The sequence below is a fragment of the Accipiter gentilis genome, chromosome 32, assembly GCF_929443795.1.
Source record: "Accipiter gentilis chromosome 32, bAccGen1.1, whole genome shotgun sequence".
Lineage (NCBI taxonomy): Eukaryota > Metazoa > Chordata > Aves > Accipitriformes > Accipitridae > Astur > Astur gentilis.
The window spans coordinates 11,801,406-11,824,991 of NC_064911.1; the positions used below are offsets into that span (position 1 = coordinate 11,801,406).

General features: G+C 36.4%; 1 protein-coding gene across 3 annotated transcripts in view; it reads right to left on the minus strand.

Moving 5' to 3' along the window:
• Positions 1–23,586, minus strand: part of USP9X (ubiquitin specific peptidase 9 X-linked) — a 102,903-nt gene that overhangs the window by 11,594 nt on the left and 67,723 nt on the right. For 2 of the 3 annotated variants that reach the window (XM_049834796.1, XM_049834797.1), the window contains 13 exons: positions 20,309–20,475; positions 15,119–15,227; positions 14,377–14,523; positions 14,115–14,261; positions 13,066–13,288; positions 10,481–10,701; positions 9,895–10,085; positions 9,277–9,450; positions 6,917–7,058; positions 5,990–6,740; positions 5,345–5,468; positions 3,777–4,002; positions 2,534–2,663 (listed from right to left, as the gene is read on the minus strand). In XM_049834796.1, coding sequence (XP_049690753.1) covers positions 2,534–2,663; positions 3,777–4,002; positions 5,345–5,468; positions 5,990–6,740; positions 6,917–7,058; positions 9,277–9,450; positions 9,895–10,085; positions 10,481–10,701; positions 13,066–13,288; positions 14,115–14,261; positions 14,377–14,523; positions 15,119–15,227; positions 20,309–20,475 — 2,752 coding nt within the window. The remainder of the gene's footprint in view (positions 1–2,533; positions 2,664–3,776; positions 4,003–5,344; positions 5,469–5,989; positions 6,741–6,916; positions 7,059–9,276; positions 9,451–9,894; positions 10,086–10,480; positions 10,702–13,065; positions 13,289–14,114; positions 14,262–14,376; positions 14,524–15,118; positions 15,228–20,308; positions 20,476–23,586) is intronic. The other variant, XM_049834798.1, reaches the window with a different exon arrangement.

Genomic DNA, 23,586 nt, shown 5'->3' on the forward strand with positions numbered 1-23,586 from the left:
AGGGCACCTGACCCAAACTAGCCAGCGGTGTATTCCATACCATGGGACGTCCCATCCAGTATAGGAACTGGGAAGTGGGGGCAGGGAATCGCCACTCGGGGACTAGCTGGGTGTCGGTCGGCGGGTGGTGAGCAATTGCCCTGCGCATCATTTGTACGTTCCAATCCTTTTATTACTACTGTTGTCATTTTATTAGTGTTATCATTATCATTATTAGTTTCTTCTTTTCTGTTCTATTAAACCGTTCTTATCTCAACCCAGGAGTTTTACTTCTTTTTTCCCGATTTTCTCCCCCATCCCACTGGATGGGGGGGGGGTGGGTGAGTGAGCGGCTGCGTGGTGCTTAGTTGCTGGCTGGGGTTAAACCATGACACCCACAAATAAAATTTAGTTATGCCTTCCCATCTGGCTTCTGAGTGCTCTCCTAGTCAGAGGCTTCAACTGCACTGACTGACCATGAAAAGCTAGTAAAGAAGAAAAGATAAGTTAGAGCAGAAGAATTGCATCTCTCTTCTCTGTAATGACATTAAGTCCACTCTGGGGGTCATGGTGGAACCCTGCTGACAGAGAATGCTTTGGTAGACAAAGTATATGAAAGCAACATACATTTTAGGTGAAATCAAATTAACGCAATTGCCTAAATTAATTTTACAGATAGGAAATTGAAATCCTTTGAAATTGTCTACCCACTTGAAAGAGCTTCCAGAACTCTGTGTGTGTCTGTGTCAATTCTGTGTGGAAATCCTGAAATAACTTCATTTGGACCGATACACTTGCTTAACACTTTAGCCACGAAGTAATCTAACAGAAACTCACATTTATAACTTGCCTGCATGAGCTGATAACCAGCAATGGCTGAGCTGCTCAGTATTACGGGCATTTTGTAAAATTTCCAGGGGAACTGGATCTCCTAGCTTCATACTACTTTACATAAAAGGAGGAAAATATCTTGTATTAGAGTAAGAGGGAGAGTGTAATAGACTACCACTATGGAAGAATATTGTGGTAGAATATTGTTTACAACTTGCCGGAGAGAAAGATGCTGCTTTCTCACTTCGGCTACCACATGTGAAAGACAAACGGGCCTGCAACTGAAGACCCTAATAACTGAGGAAAGTAAGAATGTAGAGCTCTGTGACAATTCACTAGATATGAACCTGTGACTACCCTCATCAACCTAAGAGTGCAAAAGCAATCCTTTATTCATTTGACTTGCATTTTGTTATTCTTAATTGCTCTTCCTCAGGGCAAATATATAAAGTAGCAATGGATTAACCCACCTGAGAAACAGTTTATTCGATCAATCATCTATTAATTTTCAGCATGCTGGTAATGCTATGAGAAAGCATGATTACAGCTGTTCATTTTGATGTGAATAGGACTGATCTCAGTTTAACAACAAAAATATTTTTGTTTGGAATAATTACTTCAGATACTATTAGTATTATTTTATTATATTCTTAGTATACAGACTAGTGACTTTCTATGCAATGAACCTACATAATCCAGGTTTTTGTATACTTCTAAATCTATACTTATTTTCATAATGCGATTAAGATCCTGAAGAAAAATGGGTGATGCTGAAAGTGCACAGCCAGTATTTCATGTCCATCACCACAAAACTGATACCATCTCATCTGTTAGATGCTAAAAATAAATATTCATTTGCAATCATACTCAACTGCTAATTGAATCTTTCACCAGAAAATTTAGGACTCTTGTCTTTATAAAAAGAATCTTTATGAAGAGTCTCGAGCCTGGGAGAACTTTACTTAAGCCTTCCTATATTGCAAAAACACTGGATTTTCTTGCTTGTTTAGTCTTGGAGGAACTACATCTGATAAATTTACAGTGGAATTTCCCAATTCTTGCATTCTTTTACCTCATATGTTGTGTACGGTGAAAGCATTCTGGCAAGCAATGATTTCTAAGAACATACACAGATTGAGCTATTTAACAACTCTTTGGGAGGCTGAGGAAAGGGAAGACAGATACAGAGTCAGTGTTTTGCATTTACAGCTGTGAACTTCAAAGGTAAACTAAAGAAATTGATATTGAAAGGGCACAGTTGGAATATATAGACAAAGCATGACCATTGTATTCACGTTTCTATAAAGAAGAATCATGCATCTCTCTCTTTTTTGAACTTTTATCTTCCTCAACTTCTTCAGGCTCAAACCAGTTGACAGCCCCACATGCTTCTTGGGTCTTATGACCTCCCTGCAAATAAGCCCTGAACAAAGCATCATGCCTCTCTCGCCATTTTTTCACCCACCCCCACACCCTTTCAGAAGGACACAGACTTATTGCTCCAAGCTTCTTGTGTTAACCTTCCAAGGATGGCAGGAAGACCAAAGCCCTAAACTCCAAATTAGAGAAGCACAGATGTTCTAGAGAGCATTTATATGACATTTAGTAATAATGATCTGTCTGAGGCTGAAAAACGGGATTCTCCTGCTGTCACCTAACGGGATCATTAATAAAAACCAGTTTATTACAGTGTCATCAGTAAAAGCATCTGTAATTTGCTTACCTAGATTGGCATACATCACAAACAGATTGAAATACTGCTGCAAATGGCGCCCATGTTCAGATACTTCCCTTCTTAGAAGATTTAGTACCGCTCTCAGTAAGTGATCACTTAAACTTAAGTTATCATAAGCCTGTAAGAAAAAAGTTATAATATTTGTGGTTGAACCTATCAAATCTTTATTTAGTTTATACTTTCTCCACTATGGCAGAAAACAGAATTGGTTAAAAGGTATGGTATTCATACAAGCTCCAATTTACCAGCAACTGGTTAGTCTTCTGTATCTCACACAAAGACAGACAGACATATAGGGAATAAGACTCCCATCACTAAATACCATGTAAGTCCGAGAAATTATGCAAGTATAGAAGCTTTTAATTGAGCTTTTTCTCCGATAGCAGCTAGGCTTAAATACTCAGAAAAGCACATGCAGTTCCACTGTGAACTTCATAGACTAAGACAGACAACCAAATCACCTCTACAGGTATATCTCAAATACCTCATGAAACTGTCAAAGCATATGTAGCTTTAACTTAATACAAATTCTTCTGCTGGATATAGTAGTGAAAACATTCTGAGAAGGTAAGTGGAACAAATACAAATAAAAAGTGTCTTACTGTAGACGTTAAAAACATGACAAAGCAAAGGCTCAAAAAGGTTATCTTTTAAATTTTAATACAGTCCAAACAAAAACGTTGTTATGACAAGTATTATGTTAAGATTTTGGGTTTTTTTGTCAGTCAGTTCTAGGTGTATAAAATTAGGCAATTCACTGTCTACTCCTATGCAAAGTTACAATTTCTTACAATTTCAATGTTGTAGAATACAGGGGAAGAAGAAAACTTAGGGAACTCCTGCATGTTTCCACTGGGTTTGTTTAGGTTTTGTTTGTTTTGGGGTTTTGTTTGTCTTTTTAATTCTAAATGAAAAACAAGGGTTCATGCCCCTACACATTACTTCACTGTAAGCCCCTACTTTTAATTTGTAGATTTCACACTTGCAATTCAACTCAAAGTTCTCACCATTTAAGTCTTCACAGTGATTTACAAATGGGGGGAAGGGGAACTGAACCCCTCTGACACCAACTCTCACACAAACTGGCTGAGTCACATCATGTTATGTAGCGCAAAATGGACTGTACAGCTATCCCGTCAACACCGATGCATCTACTCCAGAATTTACTTTACAATAAATGCTTATAATGAAGAAGTAAGTTTCCAAAGTTTTTCATTAGAAAATTAAATACCTGACTGGAAGGTCCAGGAGAGGCAAAAGGTGAAGGACATGGTCCATCTTGCAATGAAAAATGTGCAATAAATACTATAAGTTTTGCAAATGCACCCCTCACTTCTGCACTAGGGCATTCCAAAAGATACTCAGAGAAGCGGTTTGAAACATTAAAAAGGACGTTGTGTGCAAACCAAAAGCGTACATTCTTGCTGTGACGAAGAAGGATGCATAATGCATCATACCTGAAATAGAAGATGACACAACTGAGAGATTGACTAAATGCAGACATCAGTGAATTTTGGCAGATGTATTCTTTTGCAGAATTAGAAGAAAATACATGTTAAAGGTGATCCCCAAACATTTTTGCTCACAAAACACTTACAATCAGATAAATTGTAATTCCTGTAGTGACAGTCTCTGTTACTAGCAATCACAAATTAAAAAGATAACTTCCATTAAAAACCTAAAATTTTACCGTAGCATTTTACTTCTATCACCCATAAGAATTAAGACAGGATTACATCCCCTAACTCCCAAACTATTATTCAAAGCAGGTCCTAAATTGGAACTGGGGGAGAAGGTGAGCAGCGAAGAAAACATAAGGTGGACTTGATGAGCTGTGTATAAAACAGGTAACTAAATTTGTAACCTATCAGGAATTTATATTCTCATTTACAGATCTAAAAAAACAAACAAAACCAAAACCAAACCAAACCAAAAACAAACCCCCAAAAACCCACAACCAAAATCCAAGGAGTAAAATATCTGTTCCAGAGAGGGTCTTGTATTACTCTGTCCTCCTTCCTGCAGCAATATTTGAATTTCTCTTAATCTCTTAAAGTAACAGGAGTAACTTAGCTACTCTGAAAGTTGCTATTGGAGAAAAATTTGAGATACATATTTGCCATGTATTACATAACTACTTACTAGTAGCTGGTAAGCTACTGGTCATCATGAATACTAGATTTTTCTCTCTAGTTCTACCAGTAGTAACCCACAGTCCTCTCCACAACACAGAATAACCTAGCTTAAAGACTCAAATGCTGTGGTGCTATGAATAAAATTGTACTGTTTGTTATACTACAGATTTGAATTACAGGCCCCATAGAAATGTACATCAACCACTCTGCTAACAGTCTAAAAGACTATATATACACATATTTCAGAAAGATAATACAAATACAAGCTACAAAAATGGGTTGAAAAGAGCTTTGTTTAAAACTACTCAAACCATGAACAAACCATTCTGAATTGGTCAGAACACATAACCTATTAGTTTTGTGCTAGCGATAGATTCTACTCCTTTATTCTTTTTAAAAGACAGACAAGAGGTAGATTTAAGCTCTGTTTGAAAATGAATTTTGAAGCTGTTCAGCTCAGCAGCCTGTTTTAAGGCTCAGTTTCTTCCCATTATTTTCTGCTCAAATTTTTCCCCCTTTTCATGTGCACCTTGACCACATATTTGGGGGAGAGGGGAAAATAGGACAGACCAATAACAGTTTCTATTGTCATATGTATATAACTGGATCTTTTAACAGACATTAAACTTCCAAAACTGTAATTGTTGTTAAAAGACAAAGATACCAATCACTAGCAGGGCCACGGACTATTTTCTTTGTATGAAATCCTGTGGTGAAGAGAAATCTAGCAGCAAGCTGAATACTAATCATAGTTATTTCTTCCGCTTCAGGCAACAGATGATCTTGTCCTAAAGAAAAATCAAAATACTCACATGTAGACAAAGTAAAAACAATTTACTTTTAATAATTTAACTGATTCCAGATTACTAGTTTGTCTGATTTTGTGTTCCAATTTTAACAAGAAACTTGATCAAAACAGCCTCTAGCTTCTATAATGTACCATTTGAAAATGTAAGCTTTAAGACAGGTACCTGGAGGCTAATGTATGTCTGATTTTTAGAAATTCAGCATCTTACCTTTGAGAACTGTCTTCATCAGAATGGCCCACAAACTTAAGTATTTTAACATGACTTAGTACATAAGCTGAATAATAGTCGATAGTTTATCAAAGTATTTTTTGCTAAATATTCTGGCATGTTATCACTGATGAACAACTCAACAACAGATGTTTAACTGCAGAAGTCCAGAAAGACAGAGTATTCAAAGCAGAATACACAGAATTTTCACTGGCTAGACAAATTCTTGACAACACAAATCAAAACTCTTCTTGCAAGAAATTAATCCATAATTATTGCACTAACATACTAACCTGGAGGAGGATTTAAGTAGACACTATTACAAGTAAGCAACTTCTTTATGAACTGGAAATATTCTAGGCTGTACTGCATACGATTATGCATGAACTGCACGTTCTGCTTCCGTACACTTCGTTCAATGGCTGATGGCATTTTAATCTGATGGGGTTTAGTGGTAATAGCGAGTTCTGAAATATATTTTATTAGTTCATTGTCTTTGTCTATTGTGTCCATACGTTCGTAAAAAAGAATATAAGCATTCCACCACCTCTTCTGGCGTCTGTAGGACATACGCTTCATCATGTGATCAAATACTTCTCCCATGTATTCTCCACCAAAACACTGATTTTTCATTTCTTCATCATCATCCATTTTACACTCTGTCACATCTCCATCATCAAATTTATACCACCGATTTTTCTCACCATCTCCACCATTCCTCTGGATAATATAAGAGTAATAATGTCCACCACTGGCCTGTCCACTGTGTACAAGTACACCAACAAGCCTATATTTTGTGCTCCCAGAGTGTTCATTTTCAGACTGTTCATTTTGTATTATCTGATTTTCAGGATTTACATCATCTCCTTCCAATTTAGCTACACCTGCCACCGTGTAAGGCTCCATGTCCAGCTCTCGTGGAAATTCAAAATAATCATTGAACTTGATTGCACATTCCCTTTCCCAGTCATAATCAAATCGTTTCAACTGGATTGCAAGAACTGGAGGCAACTTCTTAATCAACAAGCGTTTCACTGTATCAACCTAAAAAGGGACATGAACAGTTATCAGCTTTAAAGTTTCCATTCATATACTCTTAACAACAATCAAGTTCAGTAATTAAAGGATAGCTTTTTTCCCCTGAGCATGAACTAAGACTGAACTTAGTATGGCTATAACATCACAGTTGTATACAAATTCAATATATAAGGCATCATTACCTTTTTGTTGCATTTTTCACAATGATATGCATTTGCACCTTCCAATAAATCTCCTTTGACGTACTGTTCCAAAGAATCAAGAAGGTTTTGGTGATTTCTTATATCTACATTCAGAGTTGTGAAGGATTCCTCGCATTCGTACCTACCAATAAACACAACAGATGTGAGAAAAAGGTAAGAAACATGTTCAACTTTTATGTTTTACAGGTGTTACACAGCACCTTATTGCAAAAGTTTTATTCAGCATTTGATGTCAACTTCTTGCAAAAGGAGTTGAGCAGTAAAAAAACAACTGAACTGTTTTTTATTGCAGACTTCCTATAATTACATTACAGTATCTGCACATTGTATTTTTTGATCTGCACTAACTATAGTTATTTTATGAAGATCGTAGAAATGACTTGTACGTCTCAAGTTCACTGGAAGTTAAATCTTTTAGCACATCTTGTTTTTAAAGCAGCTAAAGTAGCGTGACAGACTCTTGGCTAACATAAGCTAGTAGAGAAGCACAGATAGCAAAGTAGAGTAGTTTTTCCATTGCTGACCTTTACTGTCAGGAATCAGACTGACAAACACAAGTATTGTATCATTGTATGTTGTATATATTGTATAAAGCCAACAGTTCAAAACAGGTTTAAAAAAACCAAACCTTTATATTTTTCTATGTGAAAAAACCTGAATAGCTGTCTTCATAAAATTACTTTGCATATTTATGACTGGCTCTGACTTACTGTGTTCTGATATAACCTTCAAACAAATTCCTAATGATGAACCAGCAATGTTTGAGAGACAACCAAGTAAGACATCTTGGAAACGATTTTATTTTTTTAGAAGATAAGGAAGTGATGAATACATTTTAAAATAAGTAGCACCTATTCCACCATAACTCTGTAGGGCTTGTTTCTCTGATACGCAATCAAGCATACAAAGGGTTTTGTAACAGTGCATAAATTAATATTTAGAAACACTTCAACCAAAACAGTAATACTCATTTATCTATTGAATAGCTTACAAATTTAGAAAGGCTATTAATCTGTCATACCCCAAACCAATAGTTTAGTTTATCATCACTTTTGTCCTCCCTGAACTACAACCAGGGCAGCATTTTTATTAAGAAGTACAATTATGCAAATCCAGTAGAGTTCCAAAAAGACAGGTTATACTTCAGGATAGTACACAATATCAGGAATGAATGGTAACTCGCGTTGCTTCACATCTGTAGCTTCCATTTAATTACCCATGCATATAAAATAAAATCAGTGCTTTCATTTTATCTTGCAATATTTCAACTTACTTCTGGTCACATATTTTAACCCATGAAACTTAAGATGTTCCACTTAAAAGTTCTTCTATTCACACATGAGCTCAACTGAAGTTGAAAGATTACCACAATAAAGTCAGTTTGTAATCAGTGTTTTTTGCTCTATTTTTATTGCTAACTGAAGGATAACAGTAAATGGTCAACTTTCACAAGAGAATTTGCAATGATAATGTGCCGAGAGATCTATACTGTTTAAGAATCACACATGATTCTTCTGTAGTGAACAGTAAGAAGGCCAACTGTTAGTGATACAAAATTTAACACAATAAAAAAAGCCAACCATTGAAAAAGAACGAGTCCGTCTTGAATCTTGCACACAATTTTAATCATCACGTCAAAACAAATATAGAAGAAAGTCTAGAGAAGTACGACTGTAAGATGCCCAGTTCTATTCCTTCACTAAGCATTTGTCATTGATCGCCATCATCAAGACAGTGGGCTACAGACTTTCAGTCTGATTTGGTATGTGTGTTTTTTTACATATCCTATATGAAGCTGATTTTCAATGTTCACATTTTAAGTTAATTGAAACTACACGAGAAATCTTAAGAAAAAGATAAACTTTCTACACCATTCTCCCTAATTACAGCTTACATAATGAGTCTGAATGGAGTTTTACTCACTGGAATTAAAGATTCATACCTGGGTCTGCTCTATCCACACACTATGGAAGACGGAAGACAGCAACAGCTGTTGGCCATATCTTAAAATTTTATACATTGCATTCGGTCCCTAAGTTGTTTTCACTTTAAACATTAAAAAGCTGTATCTTTTCCTCCCCTGATCAATACAGAATGTTTCACATACAATCTGCTAAGTAGAAGCAATAATAATCAAGTATTTCAAGGCACCTGAAGACTAATTAATGTTAAGGCTGTAGAAAAAACAAGGTAGCAAATTCTATCAGCTTTAAAAAACATAAACAAAACCACTACCACCAAAACCACACAAAACCCCCACTCTTAACTCTTTAGTCACTTTTATAAGGATACAAACACAGGTTGTTTTTCTGTAAGAAAGAAGAATCTTAAACACTTACCGATGTGGGCATCCTTGACAAATCTTCTGATCAGCAAAGGACCCTCCTAAAACTTTACTTAACATTGCTGGATGGCCCAAAGCTTTTAAAGCTTCATCTAAACTGTCCACCAACGAATTAAAAAACTCTAAAGCATCATGTTGTTCACGCAGATTTACAGGTTCACCCCAAAGTCTGAAAACAGAAGCACATTCTTGTCAAATATTTTTTTTGTTCTTCAACAATTTATTTTCTAAAAAAATATTATTCAAGCTATTAATCTCTCCTTCTTACTGAGAAGAACTATTTATTGGTTTGTGATGTAGTATACCACCTGTTACTTTGTCCCTGACACACTTACTGATAAGCAAAACCAAGCTTTTGTGTATAACTTCATACTTAATTCGAAGTCTCAATATCAAGGTCAAGAACTACTAGAATTCAAAATAACCATCTTGCTTTAAACTTTGATTTATTAACAGACTTCTACAGAATGGTGAAAAGATAGGATAACAGATACAGTGCTGCAGAAGTTCTGCTAATTTACATTTACATCACTACCATTTCTTCTACTACGATTAGTTTTGTTGCATTTCAGTGGTCCAGTGAACAGACATCAATACTAAATTTTCTATTTACCTGAATTGTTTCCAAAACCCTCTTGGTACATAGTACTGTAGTCTGGAAGCTGCTAGATGACCAAAAATTACTTGGAGATGCCTCAGAACTCCAATATTGTATTCTTTTCTATCTTCTGTTTTACTCAGTGCTGGTTTGTCTTCATACTGATGTGGATAACCAAACACATCATCTCGTGGGTCAACATTGCTCTGAAAAGCAGAAGAAAATTTGTGCAATTAACTTTGATATGTAGCTGTCTCATAGCTAGTTGTATCCCTTGTTTAATTTAACAGTCTAAGGTGTTTCATGTTCTCATCTGAAGAAATAGATGTCTTTGCATGCATTAACAGAGTTCTGGTGGCAGAAGTGGTGTACAGTGCTTTCATGTACAAATCCACGAGGAGGAAGTCTGCAAACCCTGCTACTTGGATGTTCTGAACTGCCTCTGTGTTAGCAAGCCTATTCAAGTAAGAAATATTATGCTATTTGCTTTCCACTGCTAACAGTGGAAAGCGAAGCGATTAGCAACTTAAATTTGTTATAACCTTTTCATAAAAAAGAATTCTATTTTAAAGATAAGCAAGTTCTACATAATTAAATTTACCTCATTGTCCTGCTTTTCATCCCCAGACATGTCATCATCTACATCACTGCCTGTGCCTTCAATTGCAAGAATCCCATTCCTGATGGCTGGAATCATGTACAGCTGCTGAATGACAGAATTCATGTAACAAGTGGCACCAGCATTTTTTAGTCCTACAAATCCCTTTGGTGGTCGAGGCCCAACTGGTGGTAGATATTCCCATTCTGTAAGCGCTTCACAAGCTAAAAAAAAATAGCAGAATGTGATTAGGAAACTATTTTGTTATAAAAGAATTAGACCATCAATGCAGTACAAAGGGCAGTTGCATAAAATTAGTATTAGTTTGTATCATACTGCAGTTTAATAAAACAAATGTTCCACCAGAAAACTTAAATGCTAAAATTAACACAACTTCTATGAACGACAGTTCCATCTGTAATCTTAATGTTATACCATTTTCTTCTATTGCATAACTAAAAAGGTGGCCAGACAAAAAAAAAAAATCAGTCTGCTTATGTATCAAACAGAAGTCTTCTCTCAATATCAGCAAGTTTCTTAGCTGAAGAATTCAGCTGAATGAATCTAGAATATATAACCAACTTATAAGCCTTTCACAGATTTATACTTTTAAAATTACAATAGTTCACTTTTGCCTCACTTTTCCTTGCCAGGATGGGAAACAGTTTTAGATAATGCTTTCTATATAACCTGTGATAGATTTTCTTCTTCTGAGTCTTCTCCCTCAGGCCTCTCACAACTCTTCAGAGTACTTTTACGACCACAGGTTTCCTATGCTAACCTGTTGTTCTGTAGTTTTAACAAAAAATTCTGATGTAAAAGAAAGTAAGAGCATGCATGTTTACAAGCAAGCTTTACTTGGTATATGAAACACACAGCATGCACAGTTCATACATGTGTTCTCTCTTCTGTCTGACATACCATAGAGATCTGGTGTTCTATCGTGCTTATCAAATACTTGAGTGGAAGGAAATGCCATAAAATCCTTCTAATGGTGAGGTGATAAGAAATACACTACTTCCCAATAGAAAAGGGTGAAGAAAAAAGGATGAGGTGGGGGGAGGGAACCACAAAGCCACCATTTTCATTTGTTCATTTGAGATGGAACCAAACAGGAAGAGATTAAAACCTCAAATGACTCACTGATACCAACAACTGGGCAAGCAGCGCTGCCATTGTGAGAGGTAGTGGACAATTCCACTATGGGATACTATTTCCAGTCGCTTAGTTTTGCTAAACTCTACTAGTTTAAACATGCTGTTAAAACACAGAATGGTTTGGGCTGGAAGAAACCTTTAAAGATCATTTAGTCCAAGCTCCCTGCCATGGGCACGGACACCTTTCACTGGATCAGGTTGCTCAAAGCCCCATCCAACCTGATCTCGAACACTTCCAACAGTGGGATGTCCACAAGTTCTATGGGCAACCTGTTGCAGTGTCTCACCACCCTTAACGTAAAGAATTTCTTCCTTATGTCCTATCTAAATCTACCCTCTTTCAGTTTAAAAATCATTGCCCCTTGTCCTGTCACTACAGGCCCTGATAAAAAGCCTGTCTCCATCTTTCTTACAAGCCCCCTTTAAGTATTTAAAGGCTGCAGTAAGGTCCCCCCAGAGACCTCTTCTCCAGGCTGAACAACCCCTACTCTCCCAGCCTTTCTTCCCATAGGAGCTTGTGTTTGCTTAGTTTGTTTTTTTTGGTCTGTCCGACCACAGTCCCGTCCCCGTCCCTGTCCCCCCCCCTTTTCCTGTTAACATTACAGCCCAAATGGTTTAGCTATCCCATTTAGGGCTGCAGAAAAGATGTTCCTGTTTGTTCATTTTTAAGAAAGTCTTAACGTGTTTTTTATCAATAACAAAATCTGTGTTAAGTATGAGCCTTTTAGCATCCTTGTGAAAATTAGCCCAAGTTTCATTTGACTGCCAGTTTTTGAAACACTAACATTTGCAAGTTTTTGTACATTCTGCAATTGCTATAATCTTTCTCCAGTGAAGAGGAGAAATTAAGTGCAGAGCTGTGCTAAGACAAAGCCAAAACTGAAAACAAACATTTGAGGAAGGATACGACAAGCAGAGAATGAGTACAGAACTAAAAAGGGAAAGAGGACAGTGGACCTGTGTCTGTGTGCAGACAATAACGACAAATTAGGTGCGCAACCAAGAGACTGGCACTAAAACTAAGCCGAAGATACCTGGTGAGGTTCTGGGATTGGTTAGGCAGAGCCTGAAACAATGAGACAAAAGTAGAAGATACAGACAGAATGAGGTTCCTGGGAGCTGGTATGAACAAAGGGGAGTAGCCAGAGATCAGGGTAGGAAGGGTCAGACTGTGTAAGTGACTGGGGCTGGAACTTGGATGCAACCATGTAATGCAAATCAGTACATTTACTGCATAAAGAACAACAGATAAAGGCTACACGGACAAACTTTTCCAGATTTTGACAGACTCATTTTGCAACATTAAAAGCAGCCACAAACAAACCACAACCGAAAAAACTCAGCATCTAGTTTAGTTGATAATATAAACAAAACCTGTGTGTAATATATACATCAAAAAGTAGAAAATAGATAATTAAAAATATTACATACTAGTGATTGCTGTACCTATGTAATACATTTCAGTCAAGGTGTCTACTATCTGTTTGAGATTTCGCACACATCCAACTGCTAGTGCAACTAGTAGCTCAAAGCCAGCATTAATAGTAGCTGGTGAACTACAGACTGGTATGGCCTGCTCAGCAGGCAATTCTCCATTTCTCATGTATTGTAGATAAACATTGGATGCCGGAAAGATGAAATCATCTATCAACTCCTGTAAAACAAACAAAAAACAACAACAAAAAAAGAAAATAAATCACCTATTACCACAGAAATGCGTACTATTTTATAACAGAATAAGAGATATTACACAAATGAATGCCTGAGAACCAGAGGAGTACTTCAAAAACCCAAGAGCTAAAATTGAGAGCAACACCACAACAAGCTTCTAAATTTAGAACAAAGTAACTCCGTTCTAAAGTGGCTCCCTGCAAACCCACCCCCCTCAATTTAAAAATAAATCTGTATTATTCTTGATTGGTAAAAATTTTCTTTTGCCAAACCAGTATTATCTACAAAGCTCTTTATCTTTTAGTGCTAAGAAACCCAATATTCCTATGGTATGATATCAGAGGTACAAAGAAAACACATCTGATTAAAGACACGCTCAGATGTCATGCATTTGTTCAAACCCCCCATAAACATTAACAACACTAATTAAGAACATGTGGAGAAAAGACAATACAGGAGTAATGAAAGCAGTCCTGTACAGGACTATCCTGTATCTAAGCTCACTATCCTTGTGTGATGTTTGCCGAGTCTTGGAATAACAGCTTACAATGTCACAGCAACTCCATACACAGCAGTTCTGAAGAACGAAAATGTTAAGTACTCTTATGAATGAAATGTGTAATTTTTTCTAAAAATTAGTTTTAAAGAAAACATTAAACTCCAATTAGAAGCCCTTGTCAGAGAGTTAAATTGGGACCTTTTACAGTTACAGACCACAAGATGTGAATGAAGCTTCTTTTTATCTATTTATAGTTTAAAAAAAAAAAAAATAATCAAGAAACTCCATAGGTCAAAAAACTTGAACTTACTTTAATGAGATTAGCTCCTCCTTTTTCACAACCAATATGGTATTTCTTCTCAGGTGTCTGGAATGCTAACAACTCTTTTGTTACTCCAAGGTGACCCTCTAAGATAGTTTCTTCAACACCCGTTTCCCCTGTTCTTTTTACTTCATCCTGCCATTTCAGAGAAATTTAGTTAAATAATATACATCTACCAAGCTTAAAACTGTACTTCACAACAAAGCAGCAAAAAGCTGATTATCAGAAATAAATTGGTCCTAAAACTTACCCTAATCCTCTTAAGCCAGTCAATTTCATTATTGAGAAGAACTTCAGCATTGGGTACATTAATATTACTGTTGTAAGCATAGTTAAGAAGATGTCTTAAGAGAGTGAAGTAGTCTCCAGAATGCTTAGCTCTCTCTCTTGCAGTACTCTATGTAAACAAAAACAAATGACATAGAATTCACAAAGACTTCTACTTATAGTACAACACTAACGTATTTTCCCTAAAACTGGCAGTAAATATGAAAGAAAAGAAGTGTAAGGCAATTTTCAACCCTTTACAAATTTATAATTGTATTTTGCTGTTAATGAATGACTTCTGGACTATTTTAGTAGCAATTTCTATACCTGAATGGGAACCAAAGAGTGAAGTGATCAAATGTTCAAGAAAGCCATGAGCACGCAGAATTGAAAAGCCCTGGCAGGCCCAGTAAAAGAAGGCAATAACTGTAGGTATCTATCTAATCTGCTAATGATTTTTACTTGAGGGTTAGCATTCACTGAAGGCCAAATGCATATATTAAAGCTTATTGTTCATGTTCTTATCAGAAAATGCAAAAAAAGTCCCTTTCCTCTTCATCTAACTCAAAATGGAAATCAACTGTGCTGCTTGCTTGTAGGTCAAAAGGAATCTATATTTTGGTGACCGTTATTAATAGCAATTTGCCTTTTCTTGCAGATATTTTGTCTTACTACTTTTTACAGAAATTCACATTGTACTGAAGCCTTTACCACTAAAAACTTACCCCTAGAACAGTAAACAGCAGGGTAATGAAGAAAAGGAGAGGTCTCTGTCCCATGCAACACCTGGTAGCCATTAAAAAGAATTGCTCCTGTGCCATCTGACGAACAGTTCTGGAAATAATTTAATAGAAACATTAAATTCAATCTCCCTATCCAAACAGGACATTAAAAAAAAAAAATTAAATTTGTGCTTATCTGCTTAATGCCATTTTCTAAAACTGCACATAATGTAAGAAATGGGAATACTTTAATTATTCACTACCCATTATACTGTTTCTCCTTGCAGTGAAATTTTAGACACATGAATTACTATTACAAAACCTGTTCCACAAATCAAATATTTAAAGGTAAAAGAAAAAGAAACTTATCAGCATCTAACCACTAAACCTTTGCAACTGCCAGCAAATACTGGATAACACAACAAGCAATTTGCAACCCTGAATAATTTTTTCTTTTTTTTCTAATCAAGCACCAGTTGTGCCTGAAAGACAAAGTAGAACCACCCTAGTAAAACTGCTCTTATGTATCACTACAGCAGTTTGCTGAGCATCTATGAAGTGATCAAAATTTATCATTAGTAAGAAATGAGAAAAGATGATCCCCTGAAAATTCAAGTGGCAAGAAGTAAAGGAAATTTTCCATCTAAGAACTTAAACTAACCACTGGAATAATATGGGAATGGATAAGCTTAAGGACAAAAAAATAAATTAAGGCAAACCCTATTCTTTTAAGTTGTAAGATTAATTGTCTAAGCACTGTATCTTGTAAAAACTGTTAGAAACAACTCTGCTTGGGTGGGGGAGAATACAAATGAATGCTGTGCTTTATGAAAGTATCTCAACATACAAGAAACTGAATTTTACAGTGTCTTTTTGGTGTGGCTGTCATTGTTTTCTGCCCATGAGGTCACTGTGGAAAGCATACGAAAGAATCCCGTTTCCTTCAGAGTTCTTTCATGTGTGAATAACTGTGCTTCGAAAAGAGACACAAGAATGACCATGAGGTCAGAGCGAAGATGCACCTAGCTGAGCACCCCGTCTCTGGTATACATCTAGGAAAGTACAGAAGAAGAGGGAAGCATGCAGTGACACTTCTCCAGAACGTTCTCTCAGCTTCTAACAATTTGTGGTTCAGGAAGACTACCAAAAGCAGTATTTCATAGCCCTCACTGGACAAATTCATGAAAGAACCCCTCAAACTATTTCCAAACCAAAGGTTTACACTGCTTAAATGTTATGCTCAAGAAGTTCTTACACAAAGAAACACTCTTCTCTATTTATTCTCTCTTTGCTACTTCTGATTTTAAAGGTCTCTGTGGTATTCTCCTCCCACCATTTATCTCTTCTCCAATACGAAGTGCCCCAAGCTATTCAGCTGTTCCTCAGATGGAAGTAATTTCAGAGCTTTGATCTCCCTTGTCACTCTTCTCTGATCTTTGCAAGTTCTACTGCATTGCTTTGAGTTGCAGAAGACCATGGGGTGGAGGAAGACTGTTTTGGTCTTAGTAATAACTGACATTTTATGGGATCTGATCGCTGAGCTGATGTTTTCATAAAAGTTCTCACAGAAATTTATTTTAAGATGCAACCCTTCAGCTGCTTGGGACACATCACATAGACACTCCTTAGGTTCATGCACTTAAAGGAAGAATTAGATAAAGGTGCTATTTTCCAGAAGTGAGAAACGTGACCAAGGAAACACATACATCACACTGTTATGTCTCTAAGGACTATGCAGTATTTGAACACAAGTAGTATATTTTTGTGAGGCTATAACAATTTAAGAGCTCTTAAGGAACCATGGGAGGGATGCAGCTGCCTAAATATAGGCATCTAGTGCCATGTTAGACACCATGACAACAGCATAGAGCTAGCAGATAGGACATGAATTGCATGATGAACTCACACGCACCCAGTGAAACAGCTGGAGGCCAAACACCTCCGTTAAGGCAGGCAACCTAAATCACCTCCTATTGATAGCTCCAGGATACAGATTTCTATTTAGTTAACAGAAGTCAGCCTCTTCAATGGGTGTAAGTGCCACTGCTTTACAGAAGCAGTAAGAAATTTTATTTATTTGGGCCACATATGTATGACCACTAAACACTTTGCAGCCATCAGCAGAATACTTCTGGGTTCCAGGATCATTTAGGACTAACTGTTCAGCTATATACTGTTGACTAAGCCAGTCTTGTATTCAGGGGTCACCACTATAAAATCAATTACCTTGGAGAGTAAGAACTGCTCTAGTATTTAGTATTAAACATTTTGCATTCTGTTTCTCAATTTATAGGTAGCATGGTTATGCTATGAGGAAACAGCAGAAGTTCTATACATTCTCAACCCCTGAAAGAAACAAACCCCAACAATCCATCTGATCTTTTCCAGAAAGATCATATTTGTGAGATCTGAACTTGATCATCTTCCTTGTCTTTTATGGTGCACCAAAACCATTTTCTCACATGCGTATTTTTGCTCACATTGTTCTCTGATTGAGGGTAGGAGATTAGAGAACAATAGTTGAAACTGGAAGGATATTCAGAATTCTGTCTGGTATTTGCTAAGCTTTCTCTGCACTGCAAATACTAACTTGTTTCCACATTAATTCAAAAGAGGAACTTTTTTTTTAGCTTAGTTCAACTTCGTCTTCATTTTCAAAGCAGTCTTCCATTTCTACTCATGTTTATGCTATTCTAACTACGATGTAATAATGAACAGTGGCATTCTAAGTGAGATTATCATATATATCAGAAGTTTTATAAGCATATGAGAGAAAAGAGCCCAATGGTTAGCTTGTTGTACTGACGGTATCAGGTGGATAAATAAAGCAGACATAAGGAGCTAAGCACCAGTTCACTTGGATAAGAGAAGCCCTTAAAAATTTTATCCCCTCTGACCAAAAAACCAAACCCCATCTATTAATACTACTCTTATTTTTAAAGGGCAAAAAGCTAACGTACCTGGGGAATTAAGCCACTGCTGTTCAGACTTGGGCTGACATGCCAACAAAACATGTGAAATGAGAAGCCCCAGCTTGGGAACACATCTAGTTTCTTCCAATATTTTAGGAAGAAAAGTACAGTAGTCAACTATTCACTAGGCATAACAATACGAAATAGTTGGGATTCAAATTCAGTCAACAAAGCTCAAATCAGCAAGAAGAGTAACCATTGGAAGAGACTGGCAAAACTGTGACAGATATTCCCATCTGTAAATCAAGACTGTAGGTTTTGCTAAAAAGACGTTCTACCTCCATCACAAGCTGTGTTGGATGGAACCTGCACAATGAAATTCAGAGACTAAACTGACTTATAGATTTAGACATTTCTGATTTGAACCAATAGTTCACTTCCTTAAGGAAACATCCTCCCAAACAGAAAACAACAGAAAAATCCTCCCAAAGAGTATTTGCAGTTTTCAAAGACTGAAAGAGCAGTAACAAGTATTTTTACCAAACACTAACTGAAATATAAACAAATGCTGGTAAACACTTGAGAAATGTCACTTAAATTCCAAATACAATGCCAGAAAGTCAGATAACTACAGTGAAATTAATTATAAAAATTATCACCCATTACTTGCAGTTGTACAATTAAAATCATGTAAAAAAGCCATAAATCTGATAAATATTCGGACACACATCAAAAATCAAAGGATGGGGCAGCACTGACACTAGCCCATGCTATTCAGCTGTACTGGTACTCCAAATTTGACATGTGGCCAACATACACTTACAAAATAGTAACTTGGTATCAACTGCTGACAGTTTTAAAAATAAAATTTAGTGATTTCTTACTTACCAGCCTTGAAAGTTACCAAAAATAGTAAAAGACAGCTTGTTTCATTTAATGTGTAAAATTACAACATACATTTGTCAGCATGTTTTGTTAAACTTCTGTAACTTAAGTGATAATAACAAGCTTCAGTGAAGCTGAAAATTCAACATTCTATACCACAGGTTGCAAACTAATAAAGCTTGTGGGATTCTGATAGTAACACTCCAGTTTCACCGATGTGTGCAAATACATTGTAAAGAGATACTCTGATGATACTACTGATGCTTTTTTTTATGGTGAATATTCCTGAACATGAGACTTTTAAACCTGTTTTGTCTAGAACAGTAAAAAACCCCCAAAACATGGTGCTGAAATTCTGACTCCATTCATCTGAGCGCGCCATAACCTGACTCCATTTAAAATGTACTGAAAAGCTTAGACAACTTCACTAATTTCTGATCCCTGTCCTTTCTCAAAGAAAAGTTAAAATATTCATGAAACAGCAGCAGAGATATCTTACAAAACTATAATTAAATCTTTAGTAACAGTTCAAAGCACTGGTAACTAAGTTTAATACCAACATACAAAAACTTTCCACCTGGATGGCTTCTAAAAATACACACCCCAATACTTCACATAGTAATTTCAGATGGGCTAAAAGTCACAAGACGCGCATCATACAGATGCTGTGTTGTGCAGATGCTGTCTAAGGAGATCTGTAGGAATAGCTTGGAGATAACAAGAGATCCCTGAACTCTATGGCAGGACTGCAGAGCAACTGAACCACAATGCTCTCAGCAGCTCCTGCTGGTTTTCCCTGTCCATCTGTCCCCCAACAGTGCTAACAGTTCTTCCAAGACACTGCTACTGCACCAGGTGACAGCTCTATGTAAACATGCGAGTCACATGAAGAGTCACAAATGTACCACTCCAATGCAAGAAAACCAGAGGATTAAATCTTAATTTCCCCCTCTCCTCAAACTGCTAGTACTGTATCTTGTCTTTACTTACCAGAAAAAGTATAGGAAAGTTCTTCTATACCTAAGTCACTTACACATTCTAATGTAGCAAGTATTCACATAATTTCTGAAAAACATAAAGTACCTATTATTTTATTCTAAATAAGTTGTTCTAAAGCCATCAGTAGCACATTATCAGGCATCCATCTGGCTTGACAATATCCTCCTTACGAGTACAAAGCAGATGGGACTGATACAGCTACCACTTTAGGATAGATATCCAAATTACACATTTATATTACTAAACAATAAATTAAGACAACCACGAGGGGTGGGGAGGGTGGAAAGTCACTTATATAAGCAGTCACTGCTTTGCATTTAGGCTTTATATTCATTTTGACTTGTAAAATAACATATGTGATTAAAAAAAACCACAACACAAAACCATCAGAACTTACTTGCTGTGACAGTGCAATAGTAAATCAATGATAAAGGTCTGCCATGCCTTTTCTTTACTAAGCGCATCCAGTGCCGTTGGAATCAAAGCAAAACACAGGGTCATCACCTCCAATGCTTCACAGCAAACTTGTTCGTCTTCCATGTCTGGTTCATTTCCTGCATTTGTCTGTAAAAATAAACAAGATAGCACAAAGTGGGTAAAGAAAAAAATCCCAAGAAACCCAAGTGGCTCCAAGGTATATACACTAAATAGTATACAAATTTGTGGTTTGTGTTTGTAAGTGATTATCAGTGCCAAGTATTTTATGCACTCCGCTGTGATTCAAAGCACTGTGAGGGATGACCTAAACTTCCAGTACTGTGCTTCTCAAAGGAGGATTCCAAGCATGAACTTAAGGAGCCAGAAGTTAAATAGGAAGCTTGTAGGCAAAAGTTACACGAGTTAGTATTGTTGGGGGGGGATTGTTGGTTTGTATTTAGGTTTTGTTTACTTGCATTTTTTTCAATTTTTTGAATAAGATGTTCTTCTTTACTACTCAGAACCTGGAGTCTGAAGCTTTAGAAACAGTTACTATTTAAACAGAGAAAGGCTATAGTGCTGTATAATTCATCAAGAAGTCCAGTTTTACAAAGCTGTGATATGCACAACCTATTCAACCAAAAGCTTCTCAATACTGCTAGCATTTATTCAGCACTTCACTATTTTTCAGAAACATGAAAAAGCTAAACCAAATTTCAAATGTAGTTGCTGTGGTGATTTTTGAAATAGGAAATAAAAATAATGTTTCTAATTGGTATATAGGTTACTCTTTTAATCAAACATTTGAATCAAGTGAGTTGATTTTGGTACATTTTTCCAAAATAAATACTTTTAGAATAAAAGCAAGCCCTCTCCTCCATCTAAGCCAAAATTAATTAGCTTGAAGAAGTTCTGAAAAAACTGAATGTGAGCAGGTTTCAATCTTAATTCATCAGTAATCATGGCTGCAGGTTAGCAACATCAACTAGAGGCTTAAAATAACTATTTGTTTTATATATGGAAAGGTATCAAGATTAAGTAGGCAGAAAGAAGGGATTACAATGCAGAAAAGATAACTGAACAGCAGCAGAAGAGGGCAAAGCATGTCTCAGTCTGGCAACAGACACTATTTTGTCTTTGCACAAAAGCTAAAAATCACAGGCAGTCACTACCACTGCAGCAGGAGGATGTGGTAATTCTGACACATCTCCAGATATGAAAGTAAAAGCAGAATGCTTCCAACAAGTTCAGGACTGCACCTAACTCTGCACTGAAGCCCTGTTTAGAAAAGAAATTTATTTCTGCATGGCTGCCGGCATCTAGTAGAAAGGCAAAGTTCATTTTACACTCCATGAAGTACTTCCCTATACTCGGGCACCAAGAGCTGACGGATCTGTACAAGCAGCTAGTTGCAGTATTTGAGGTGGGTATGGGCCTTCTCTGAGCTAATAAGGAAATGATGGTTTGACACCACTGAAAGTTGCACACAGTCTTCTTCAACCACTGAGAGGACTCCCATACCAGAATTTTGAGGCAGGAGGCAGAAAAGACTCCATAAAAGTTATGCTCAAAATAATTTATCTTGACTTTGAAGTTTAATTGAATTCATTAGTTAAGTTCAGAAGCTTCTTTAAGTGCTCAAAACATTCTTTCAGAAGTCATACTTGATGGGACTACTCTGAAGTGCCTCTTAAAGATACATTTACCATAGTTGCCTTTGATGTTTTTAGGAATCCTGAGATGTCATTCCTGATTCCGCAAAAATCAGTCCGCTCTTGTCCTTAAAATAACATTTAATGACAAATTTCTACCTCACAGACTTAGCAAAATGCTCCTATAACCTATGAGATGAGAATCTAATGTTTAGTGGTCAACTAAGAAAACAGAGAACATTTTTCTTAAAATACTTTTTTCTCTAAGCCAGTGTTTGCCAGTCACTAGTATATTCAATCTTTATAAAACTACCATAGGAGTTACTTCCTCTCTTGTATAACCAAATGCAATTCTCTTAAATTAAGAATGTGTCTTTTCTTGCATAGCACTCCTCTATTTCTGCGACACCTTCCTCTCTTAATGTTATTTTAACAAAGTGTACTTTATTCCCCCTTCTTAGCACTTCTGCAATTTCTTCCTCTTTTTCGTCTCCAATTTTTCCCTTCAACATTTATTTCCCTTTTCCCTAGCATAAACCAAATGCAGCTGCCATTTATTACAACTTTCCATGTAAATATCAATAATTAAAACAAACAAACAAAAAACCCCCAACCAAAAACCACACCACCACCATCACCTCCCCCCCAACAAACCCACCTGTGAAGGATGACTGATAATGCACAGCTTCAATTTCACCTATTTTAACACTTCGGTTATTTGAAGGTATTTTTACAGAAAACTGTACAATTTTCACCCACAAAAATATCAGGAAAATACACTGAGGTATATTCGCCTTTAGCTGTATTTTCTCTAGTGCACTACCGCTCATAAAACATCTAATGTATAGATAAGAGCACATCTTCATGTGCCTGGACTAGCATGCTAACTAAACCACATTTTATACACTATTTTATCACCTCAAAAACAACAACAAAAACCCTAAAACAACAACAACAAAAAAACACCAACCAAAAAACCCCCAACTTATTCCAAAGAAGTCATTCTCATAGCAATAGAAGCAGATGCCATTATATCACTACATAAGCTAAATCAAGAGGTGTTGCATTTTGCTGAAGTAAATATTCTTCCTCTAATTGATCGTTTAAGCACAACAGCTAATACACTAAGAATAAAACCTCCCTACATCATCTTTTCCCTTTTACTCTCAGGCAAGTATTGATGAGTACTAAACTTGATTTTGTAAGATGAACAAGAGAAGATGTTTAGACAACAAAAAAATATTTTTTTTAAATCACTGCCAAAATACAGGTTACTATTTCCTATAACTGTAAGCAACATTCGCTGAACACAAGGTCTGTGATAACATACTAATACGTAATGCCCAACTCCAAACTATTTTTGTAAACTACACATGAAACCATGAAGATGTTTTACATATCTACATAATAAAAGAAAAAAGCCATACAGAATTACCAGTGCTTCAGTGCTAATTTCAGATCAATTAGCTCTTGTTTCTCATTCTAGACTGCACATATGCTTTTAATCAACTTCTGTAGAATAGACCTTTTAAGTTTGAAGATGAGAAAAACTAGCATAGCAAGAAATGCTTATTCCTTATTTAGATACAGAATTTAATTGGGCTGA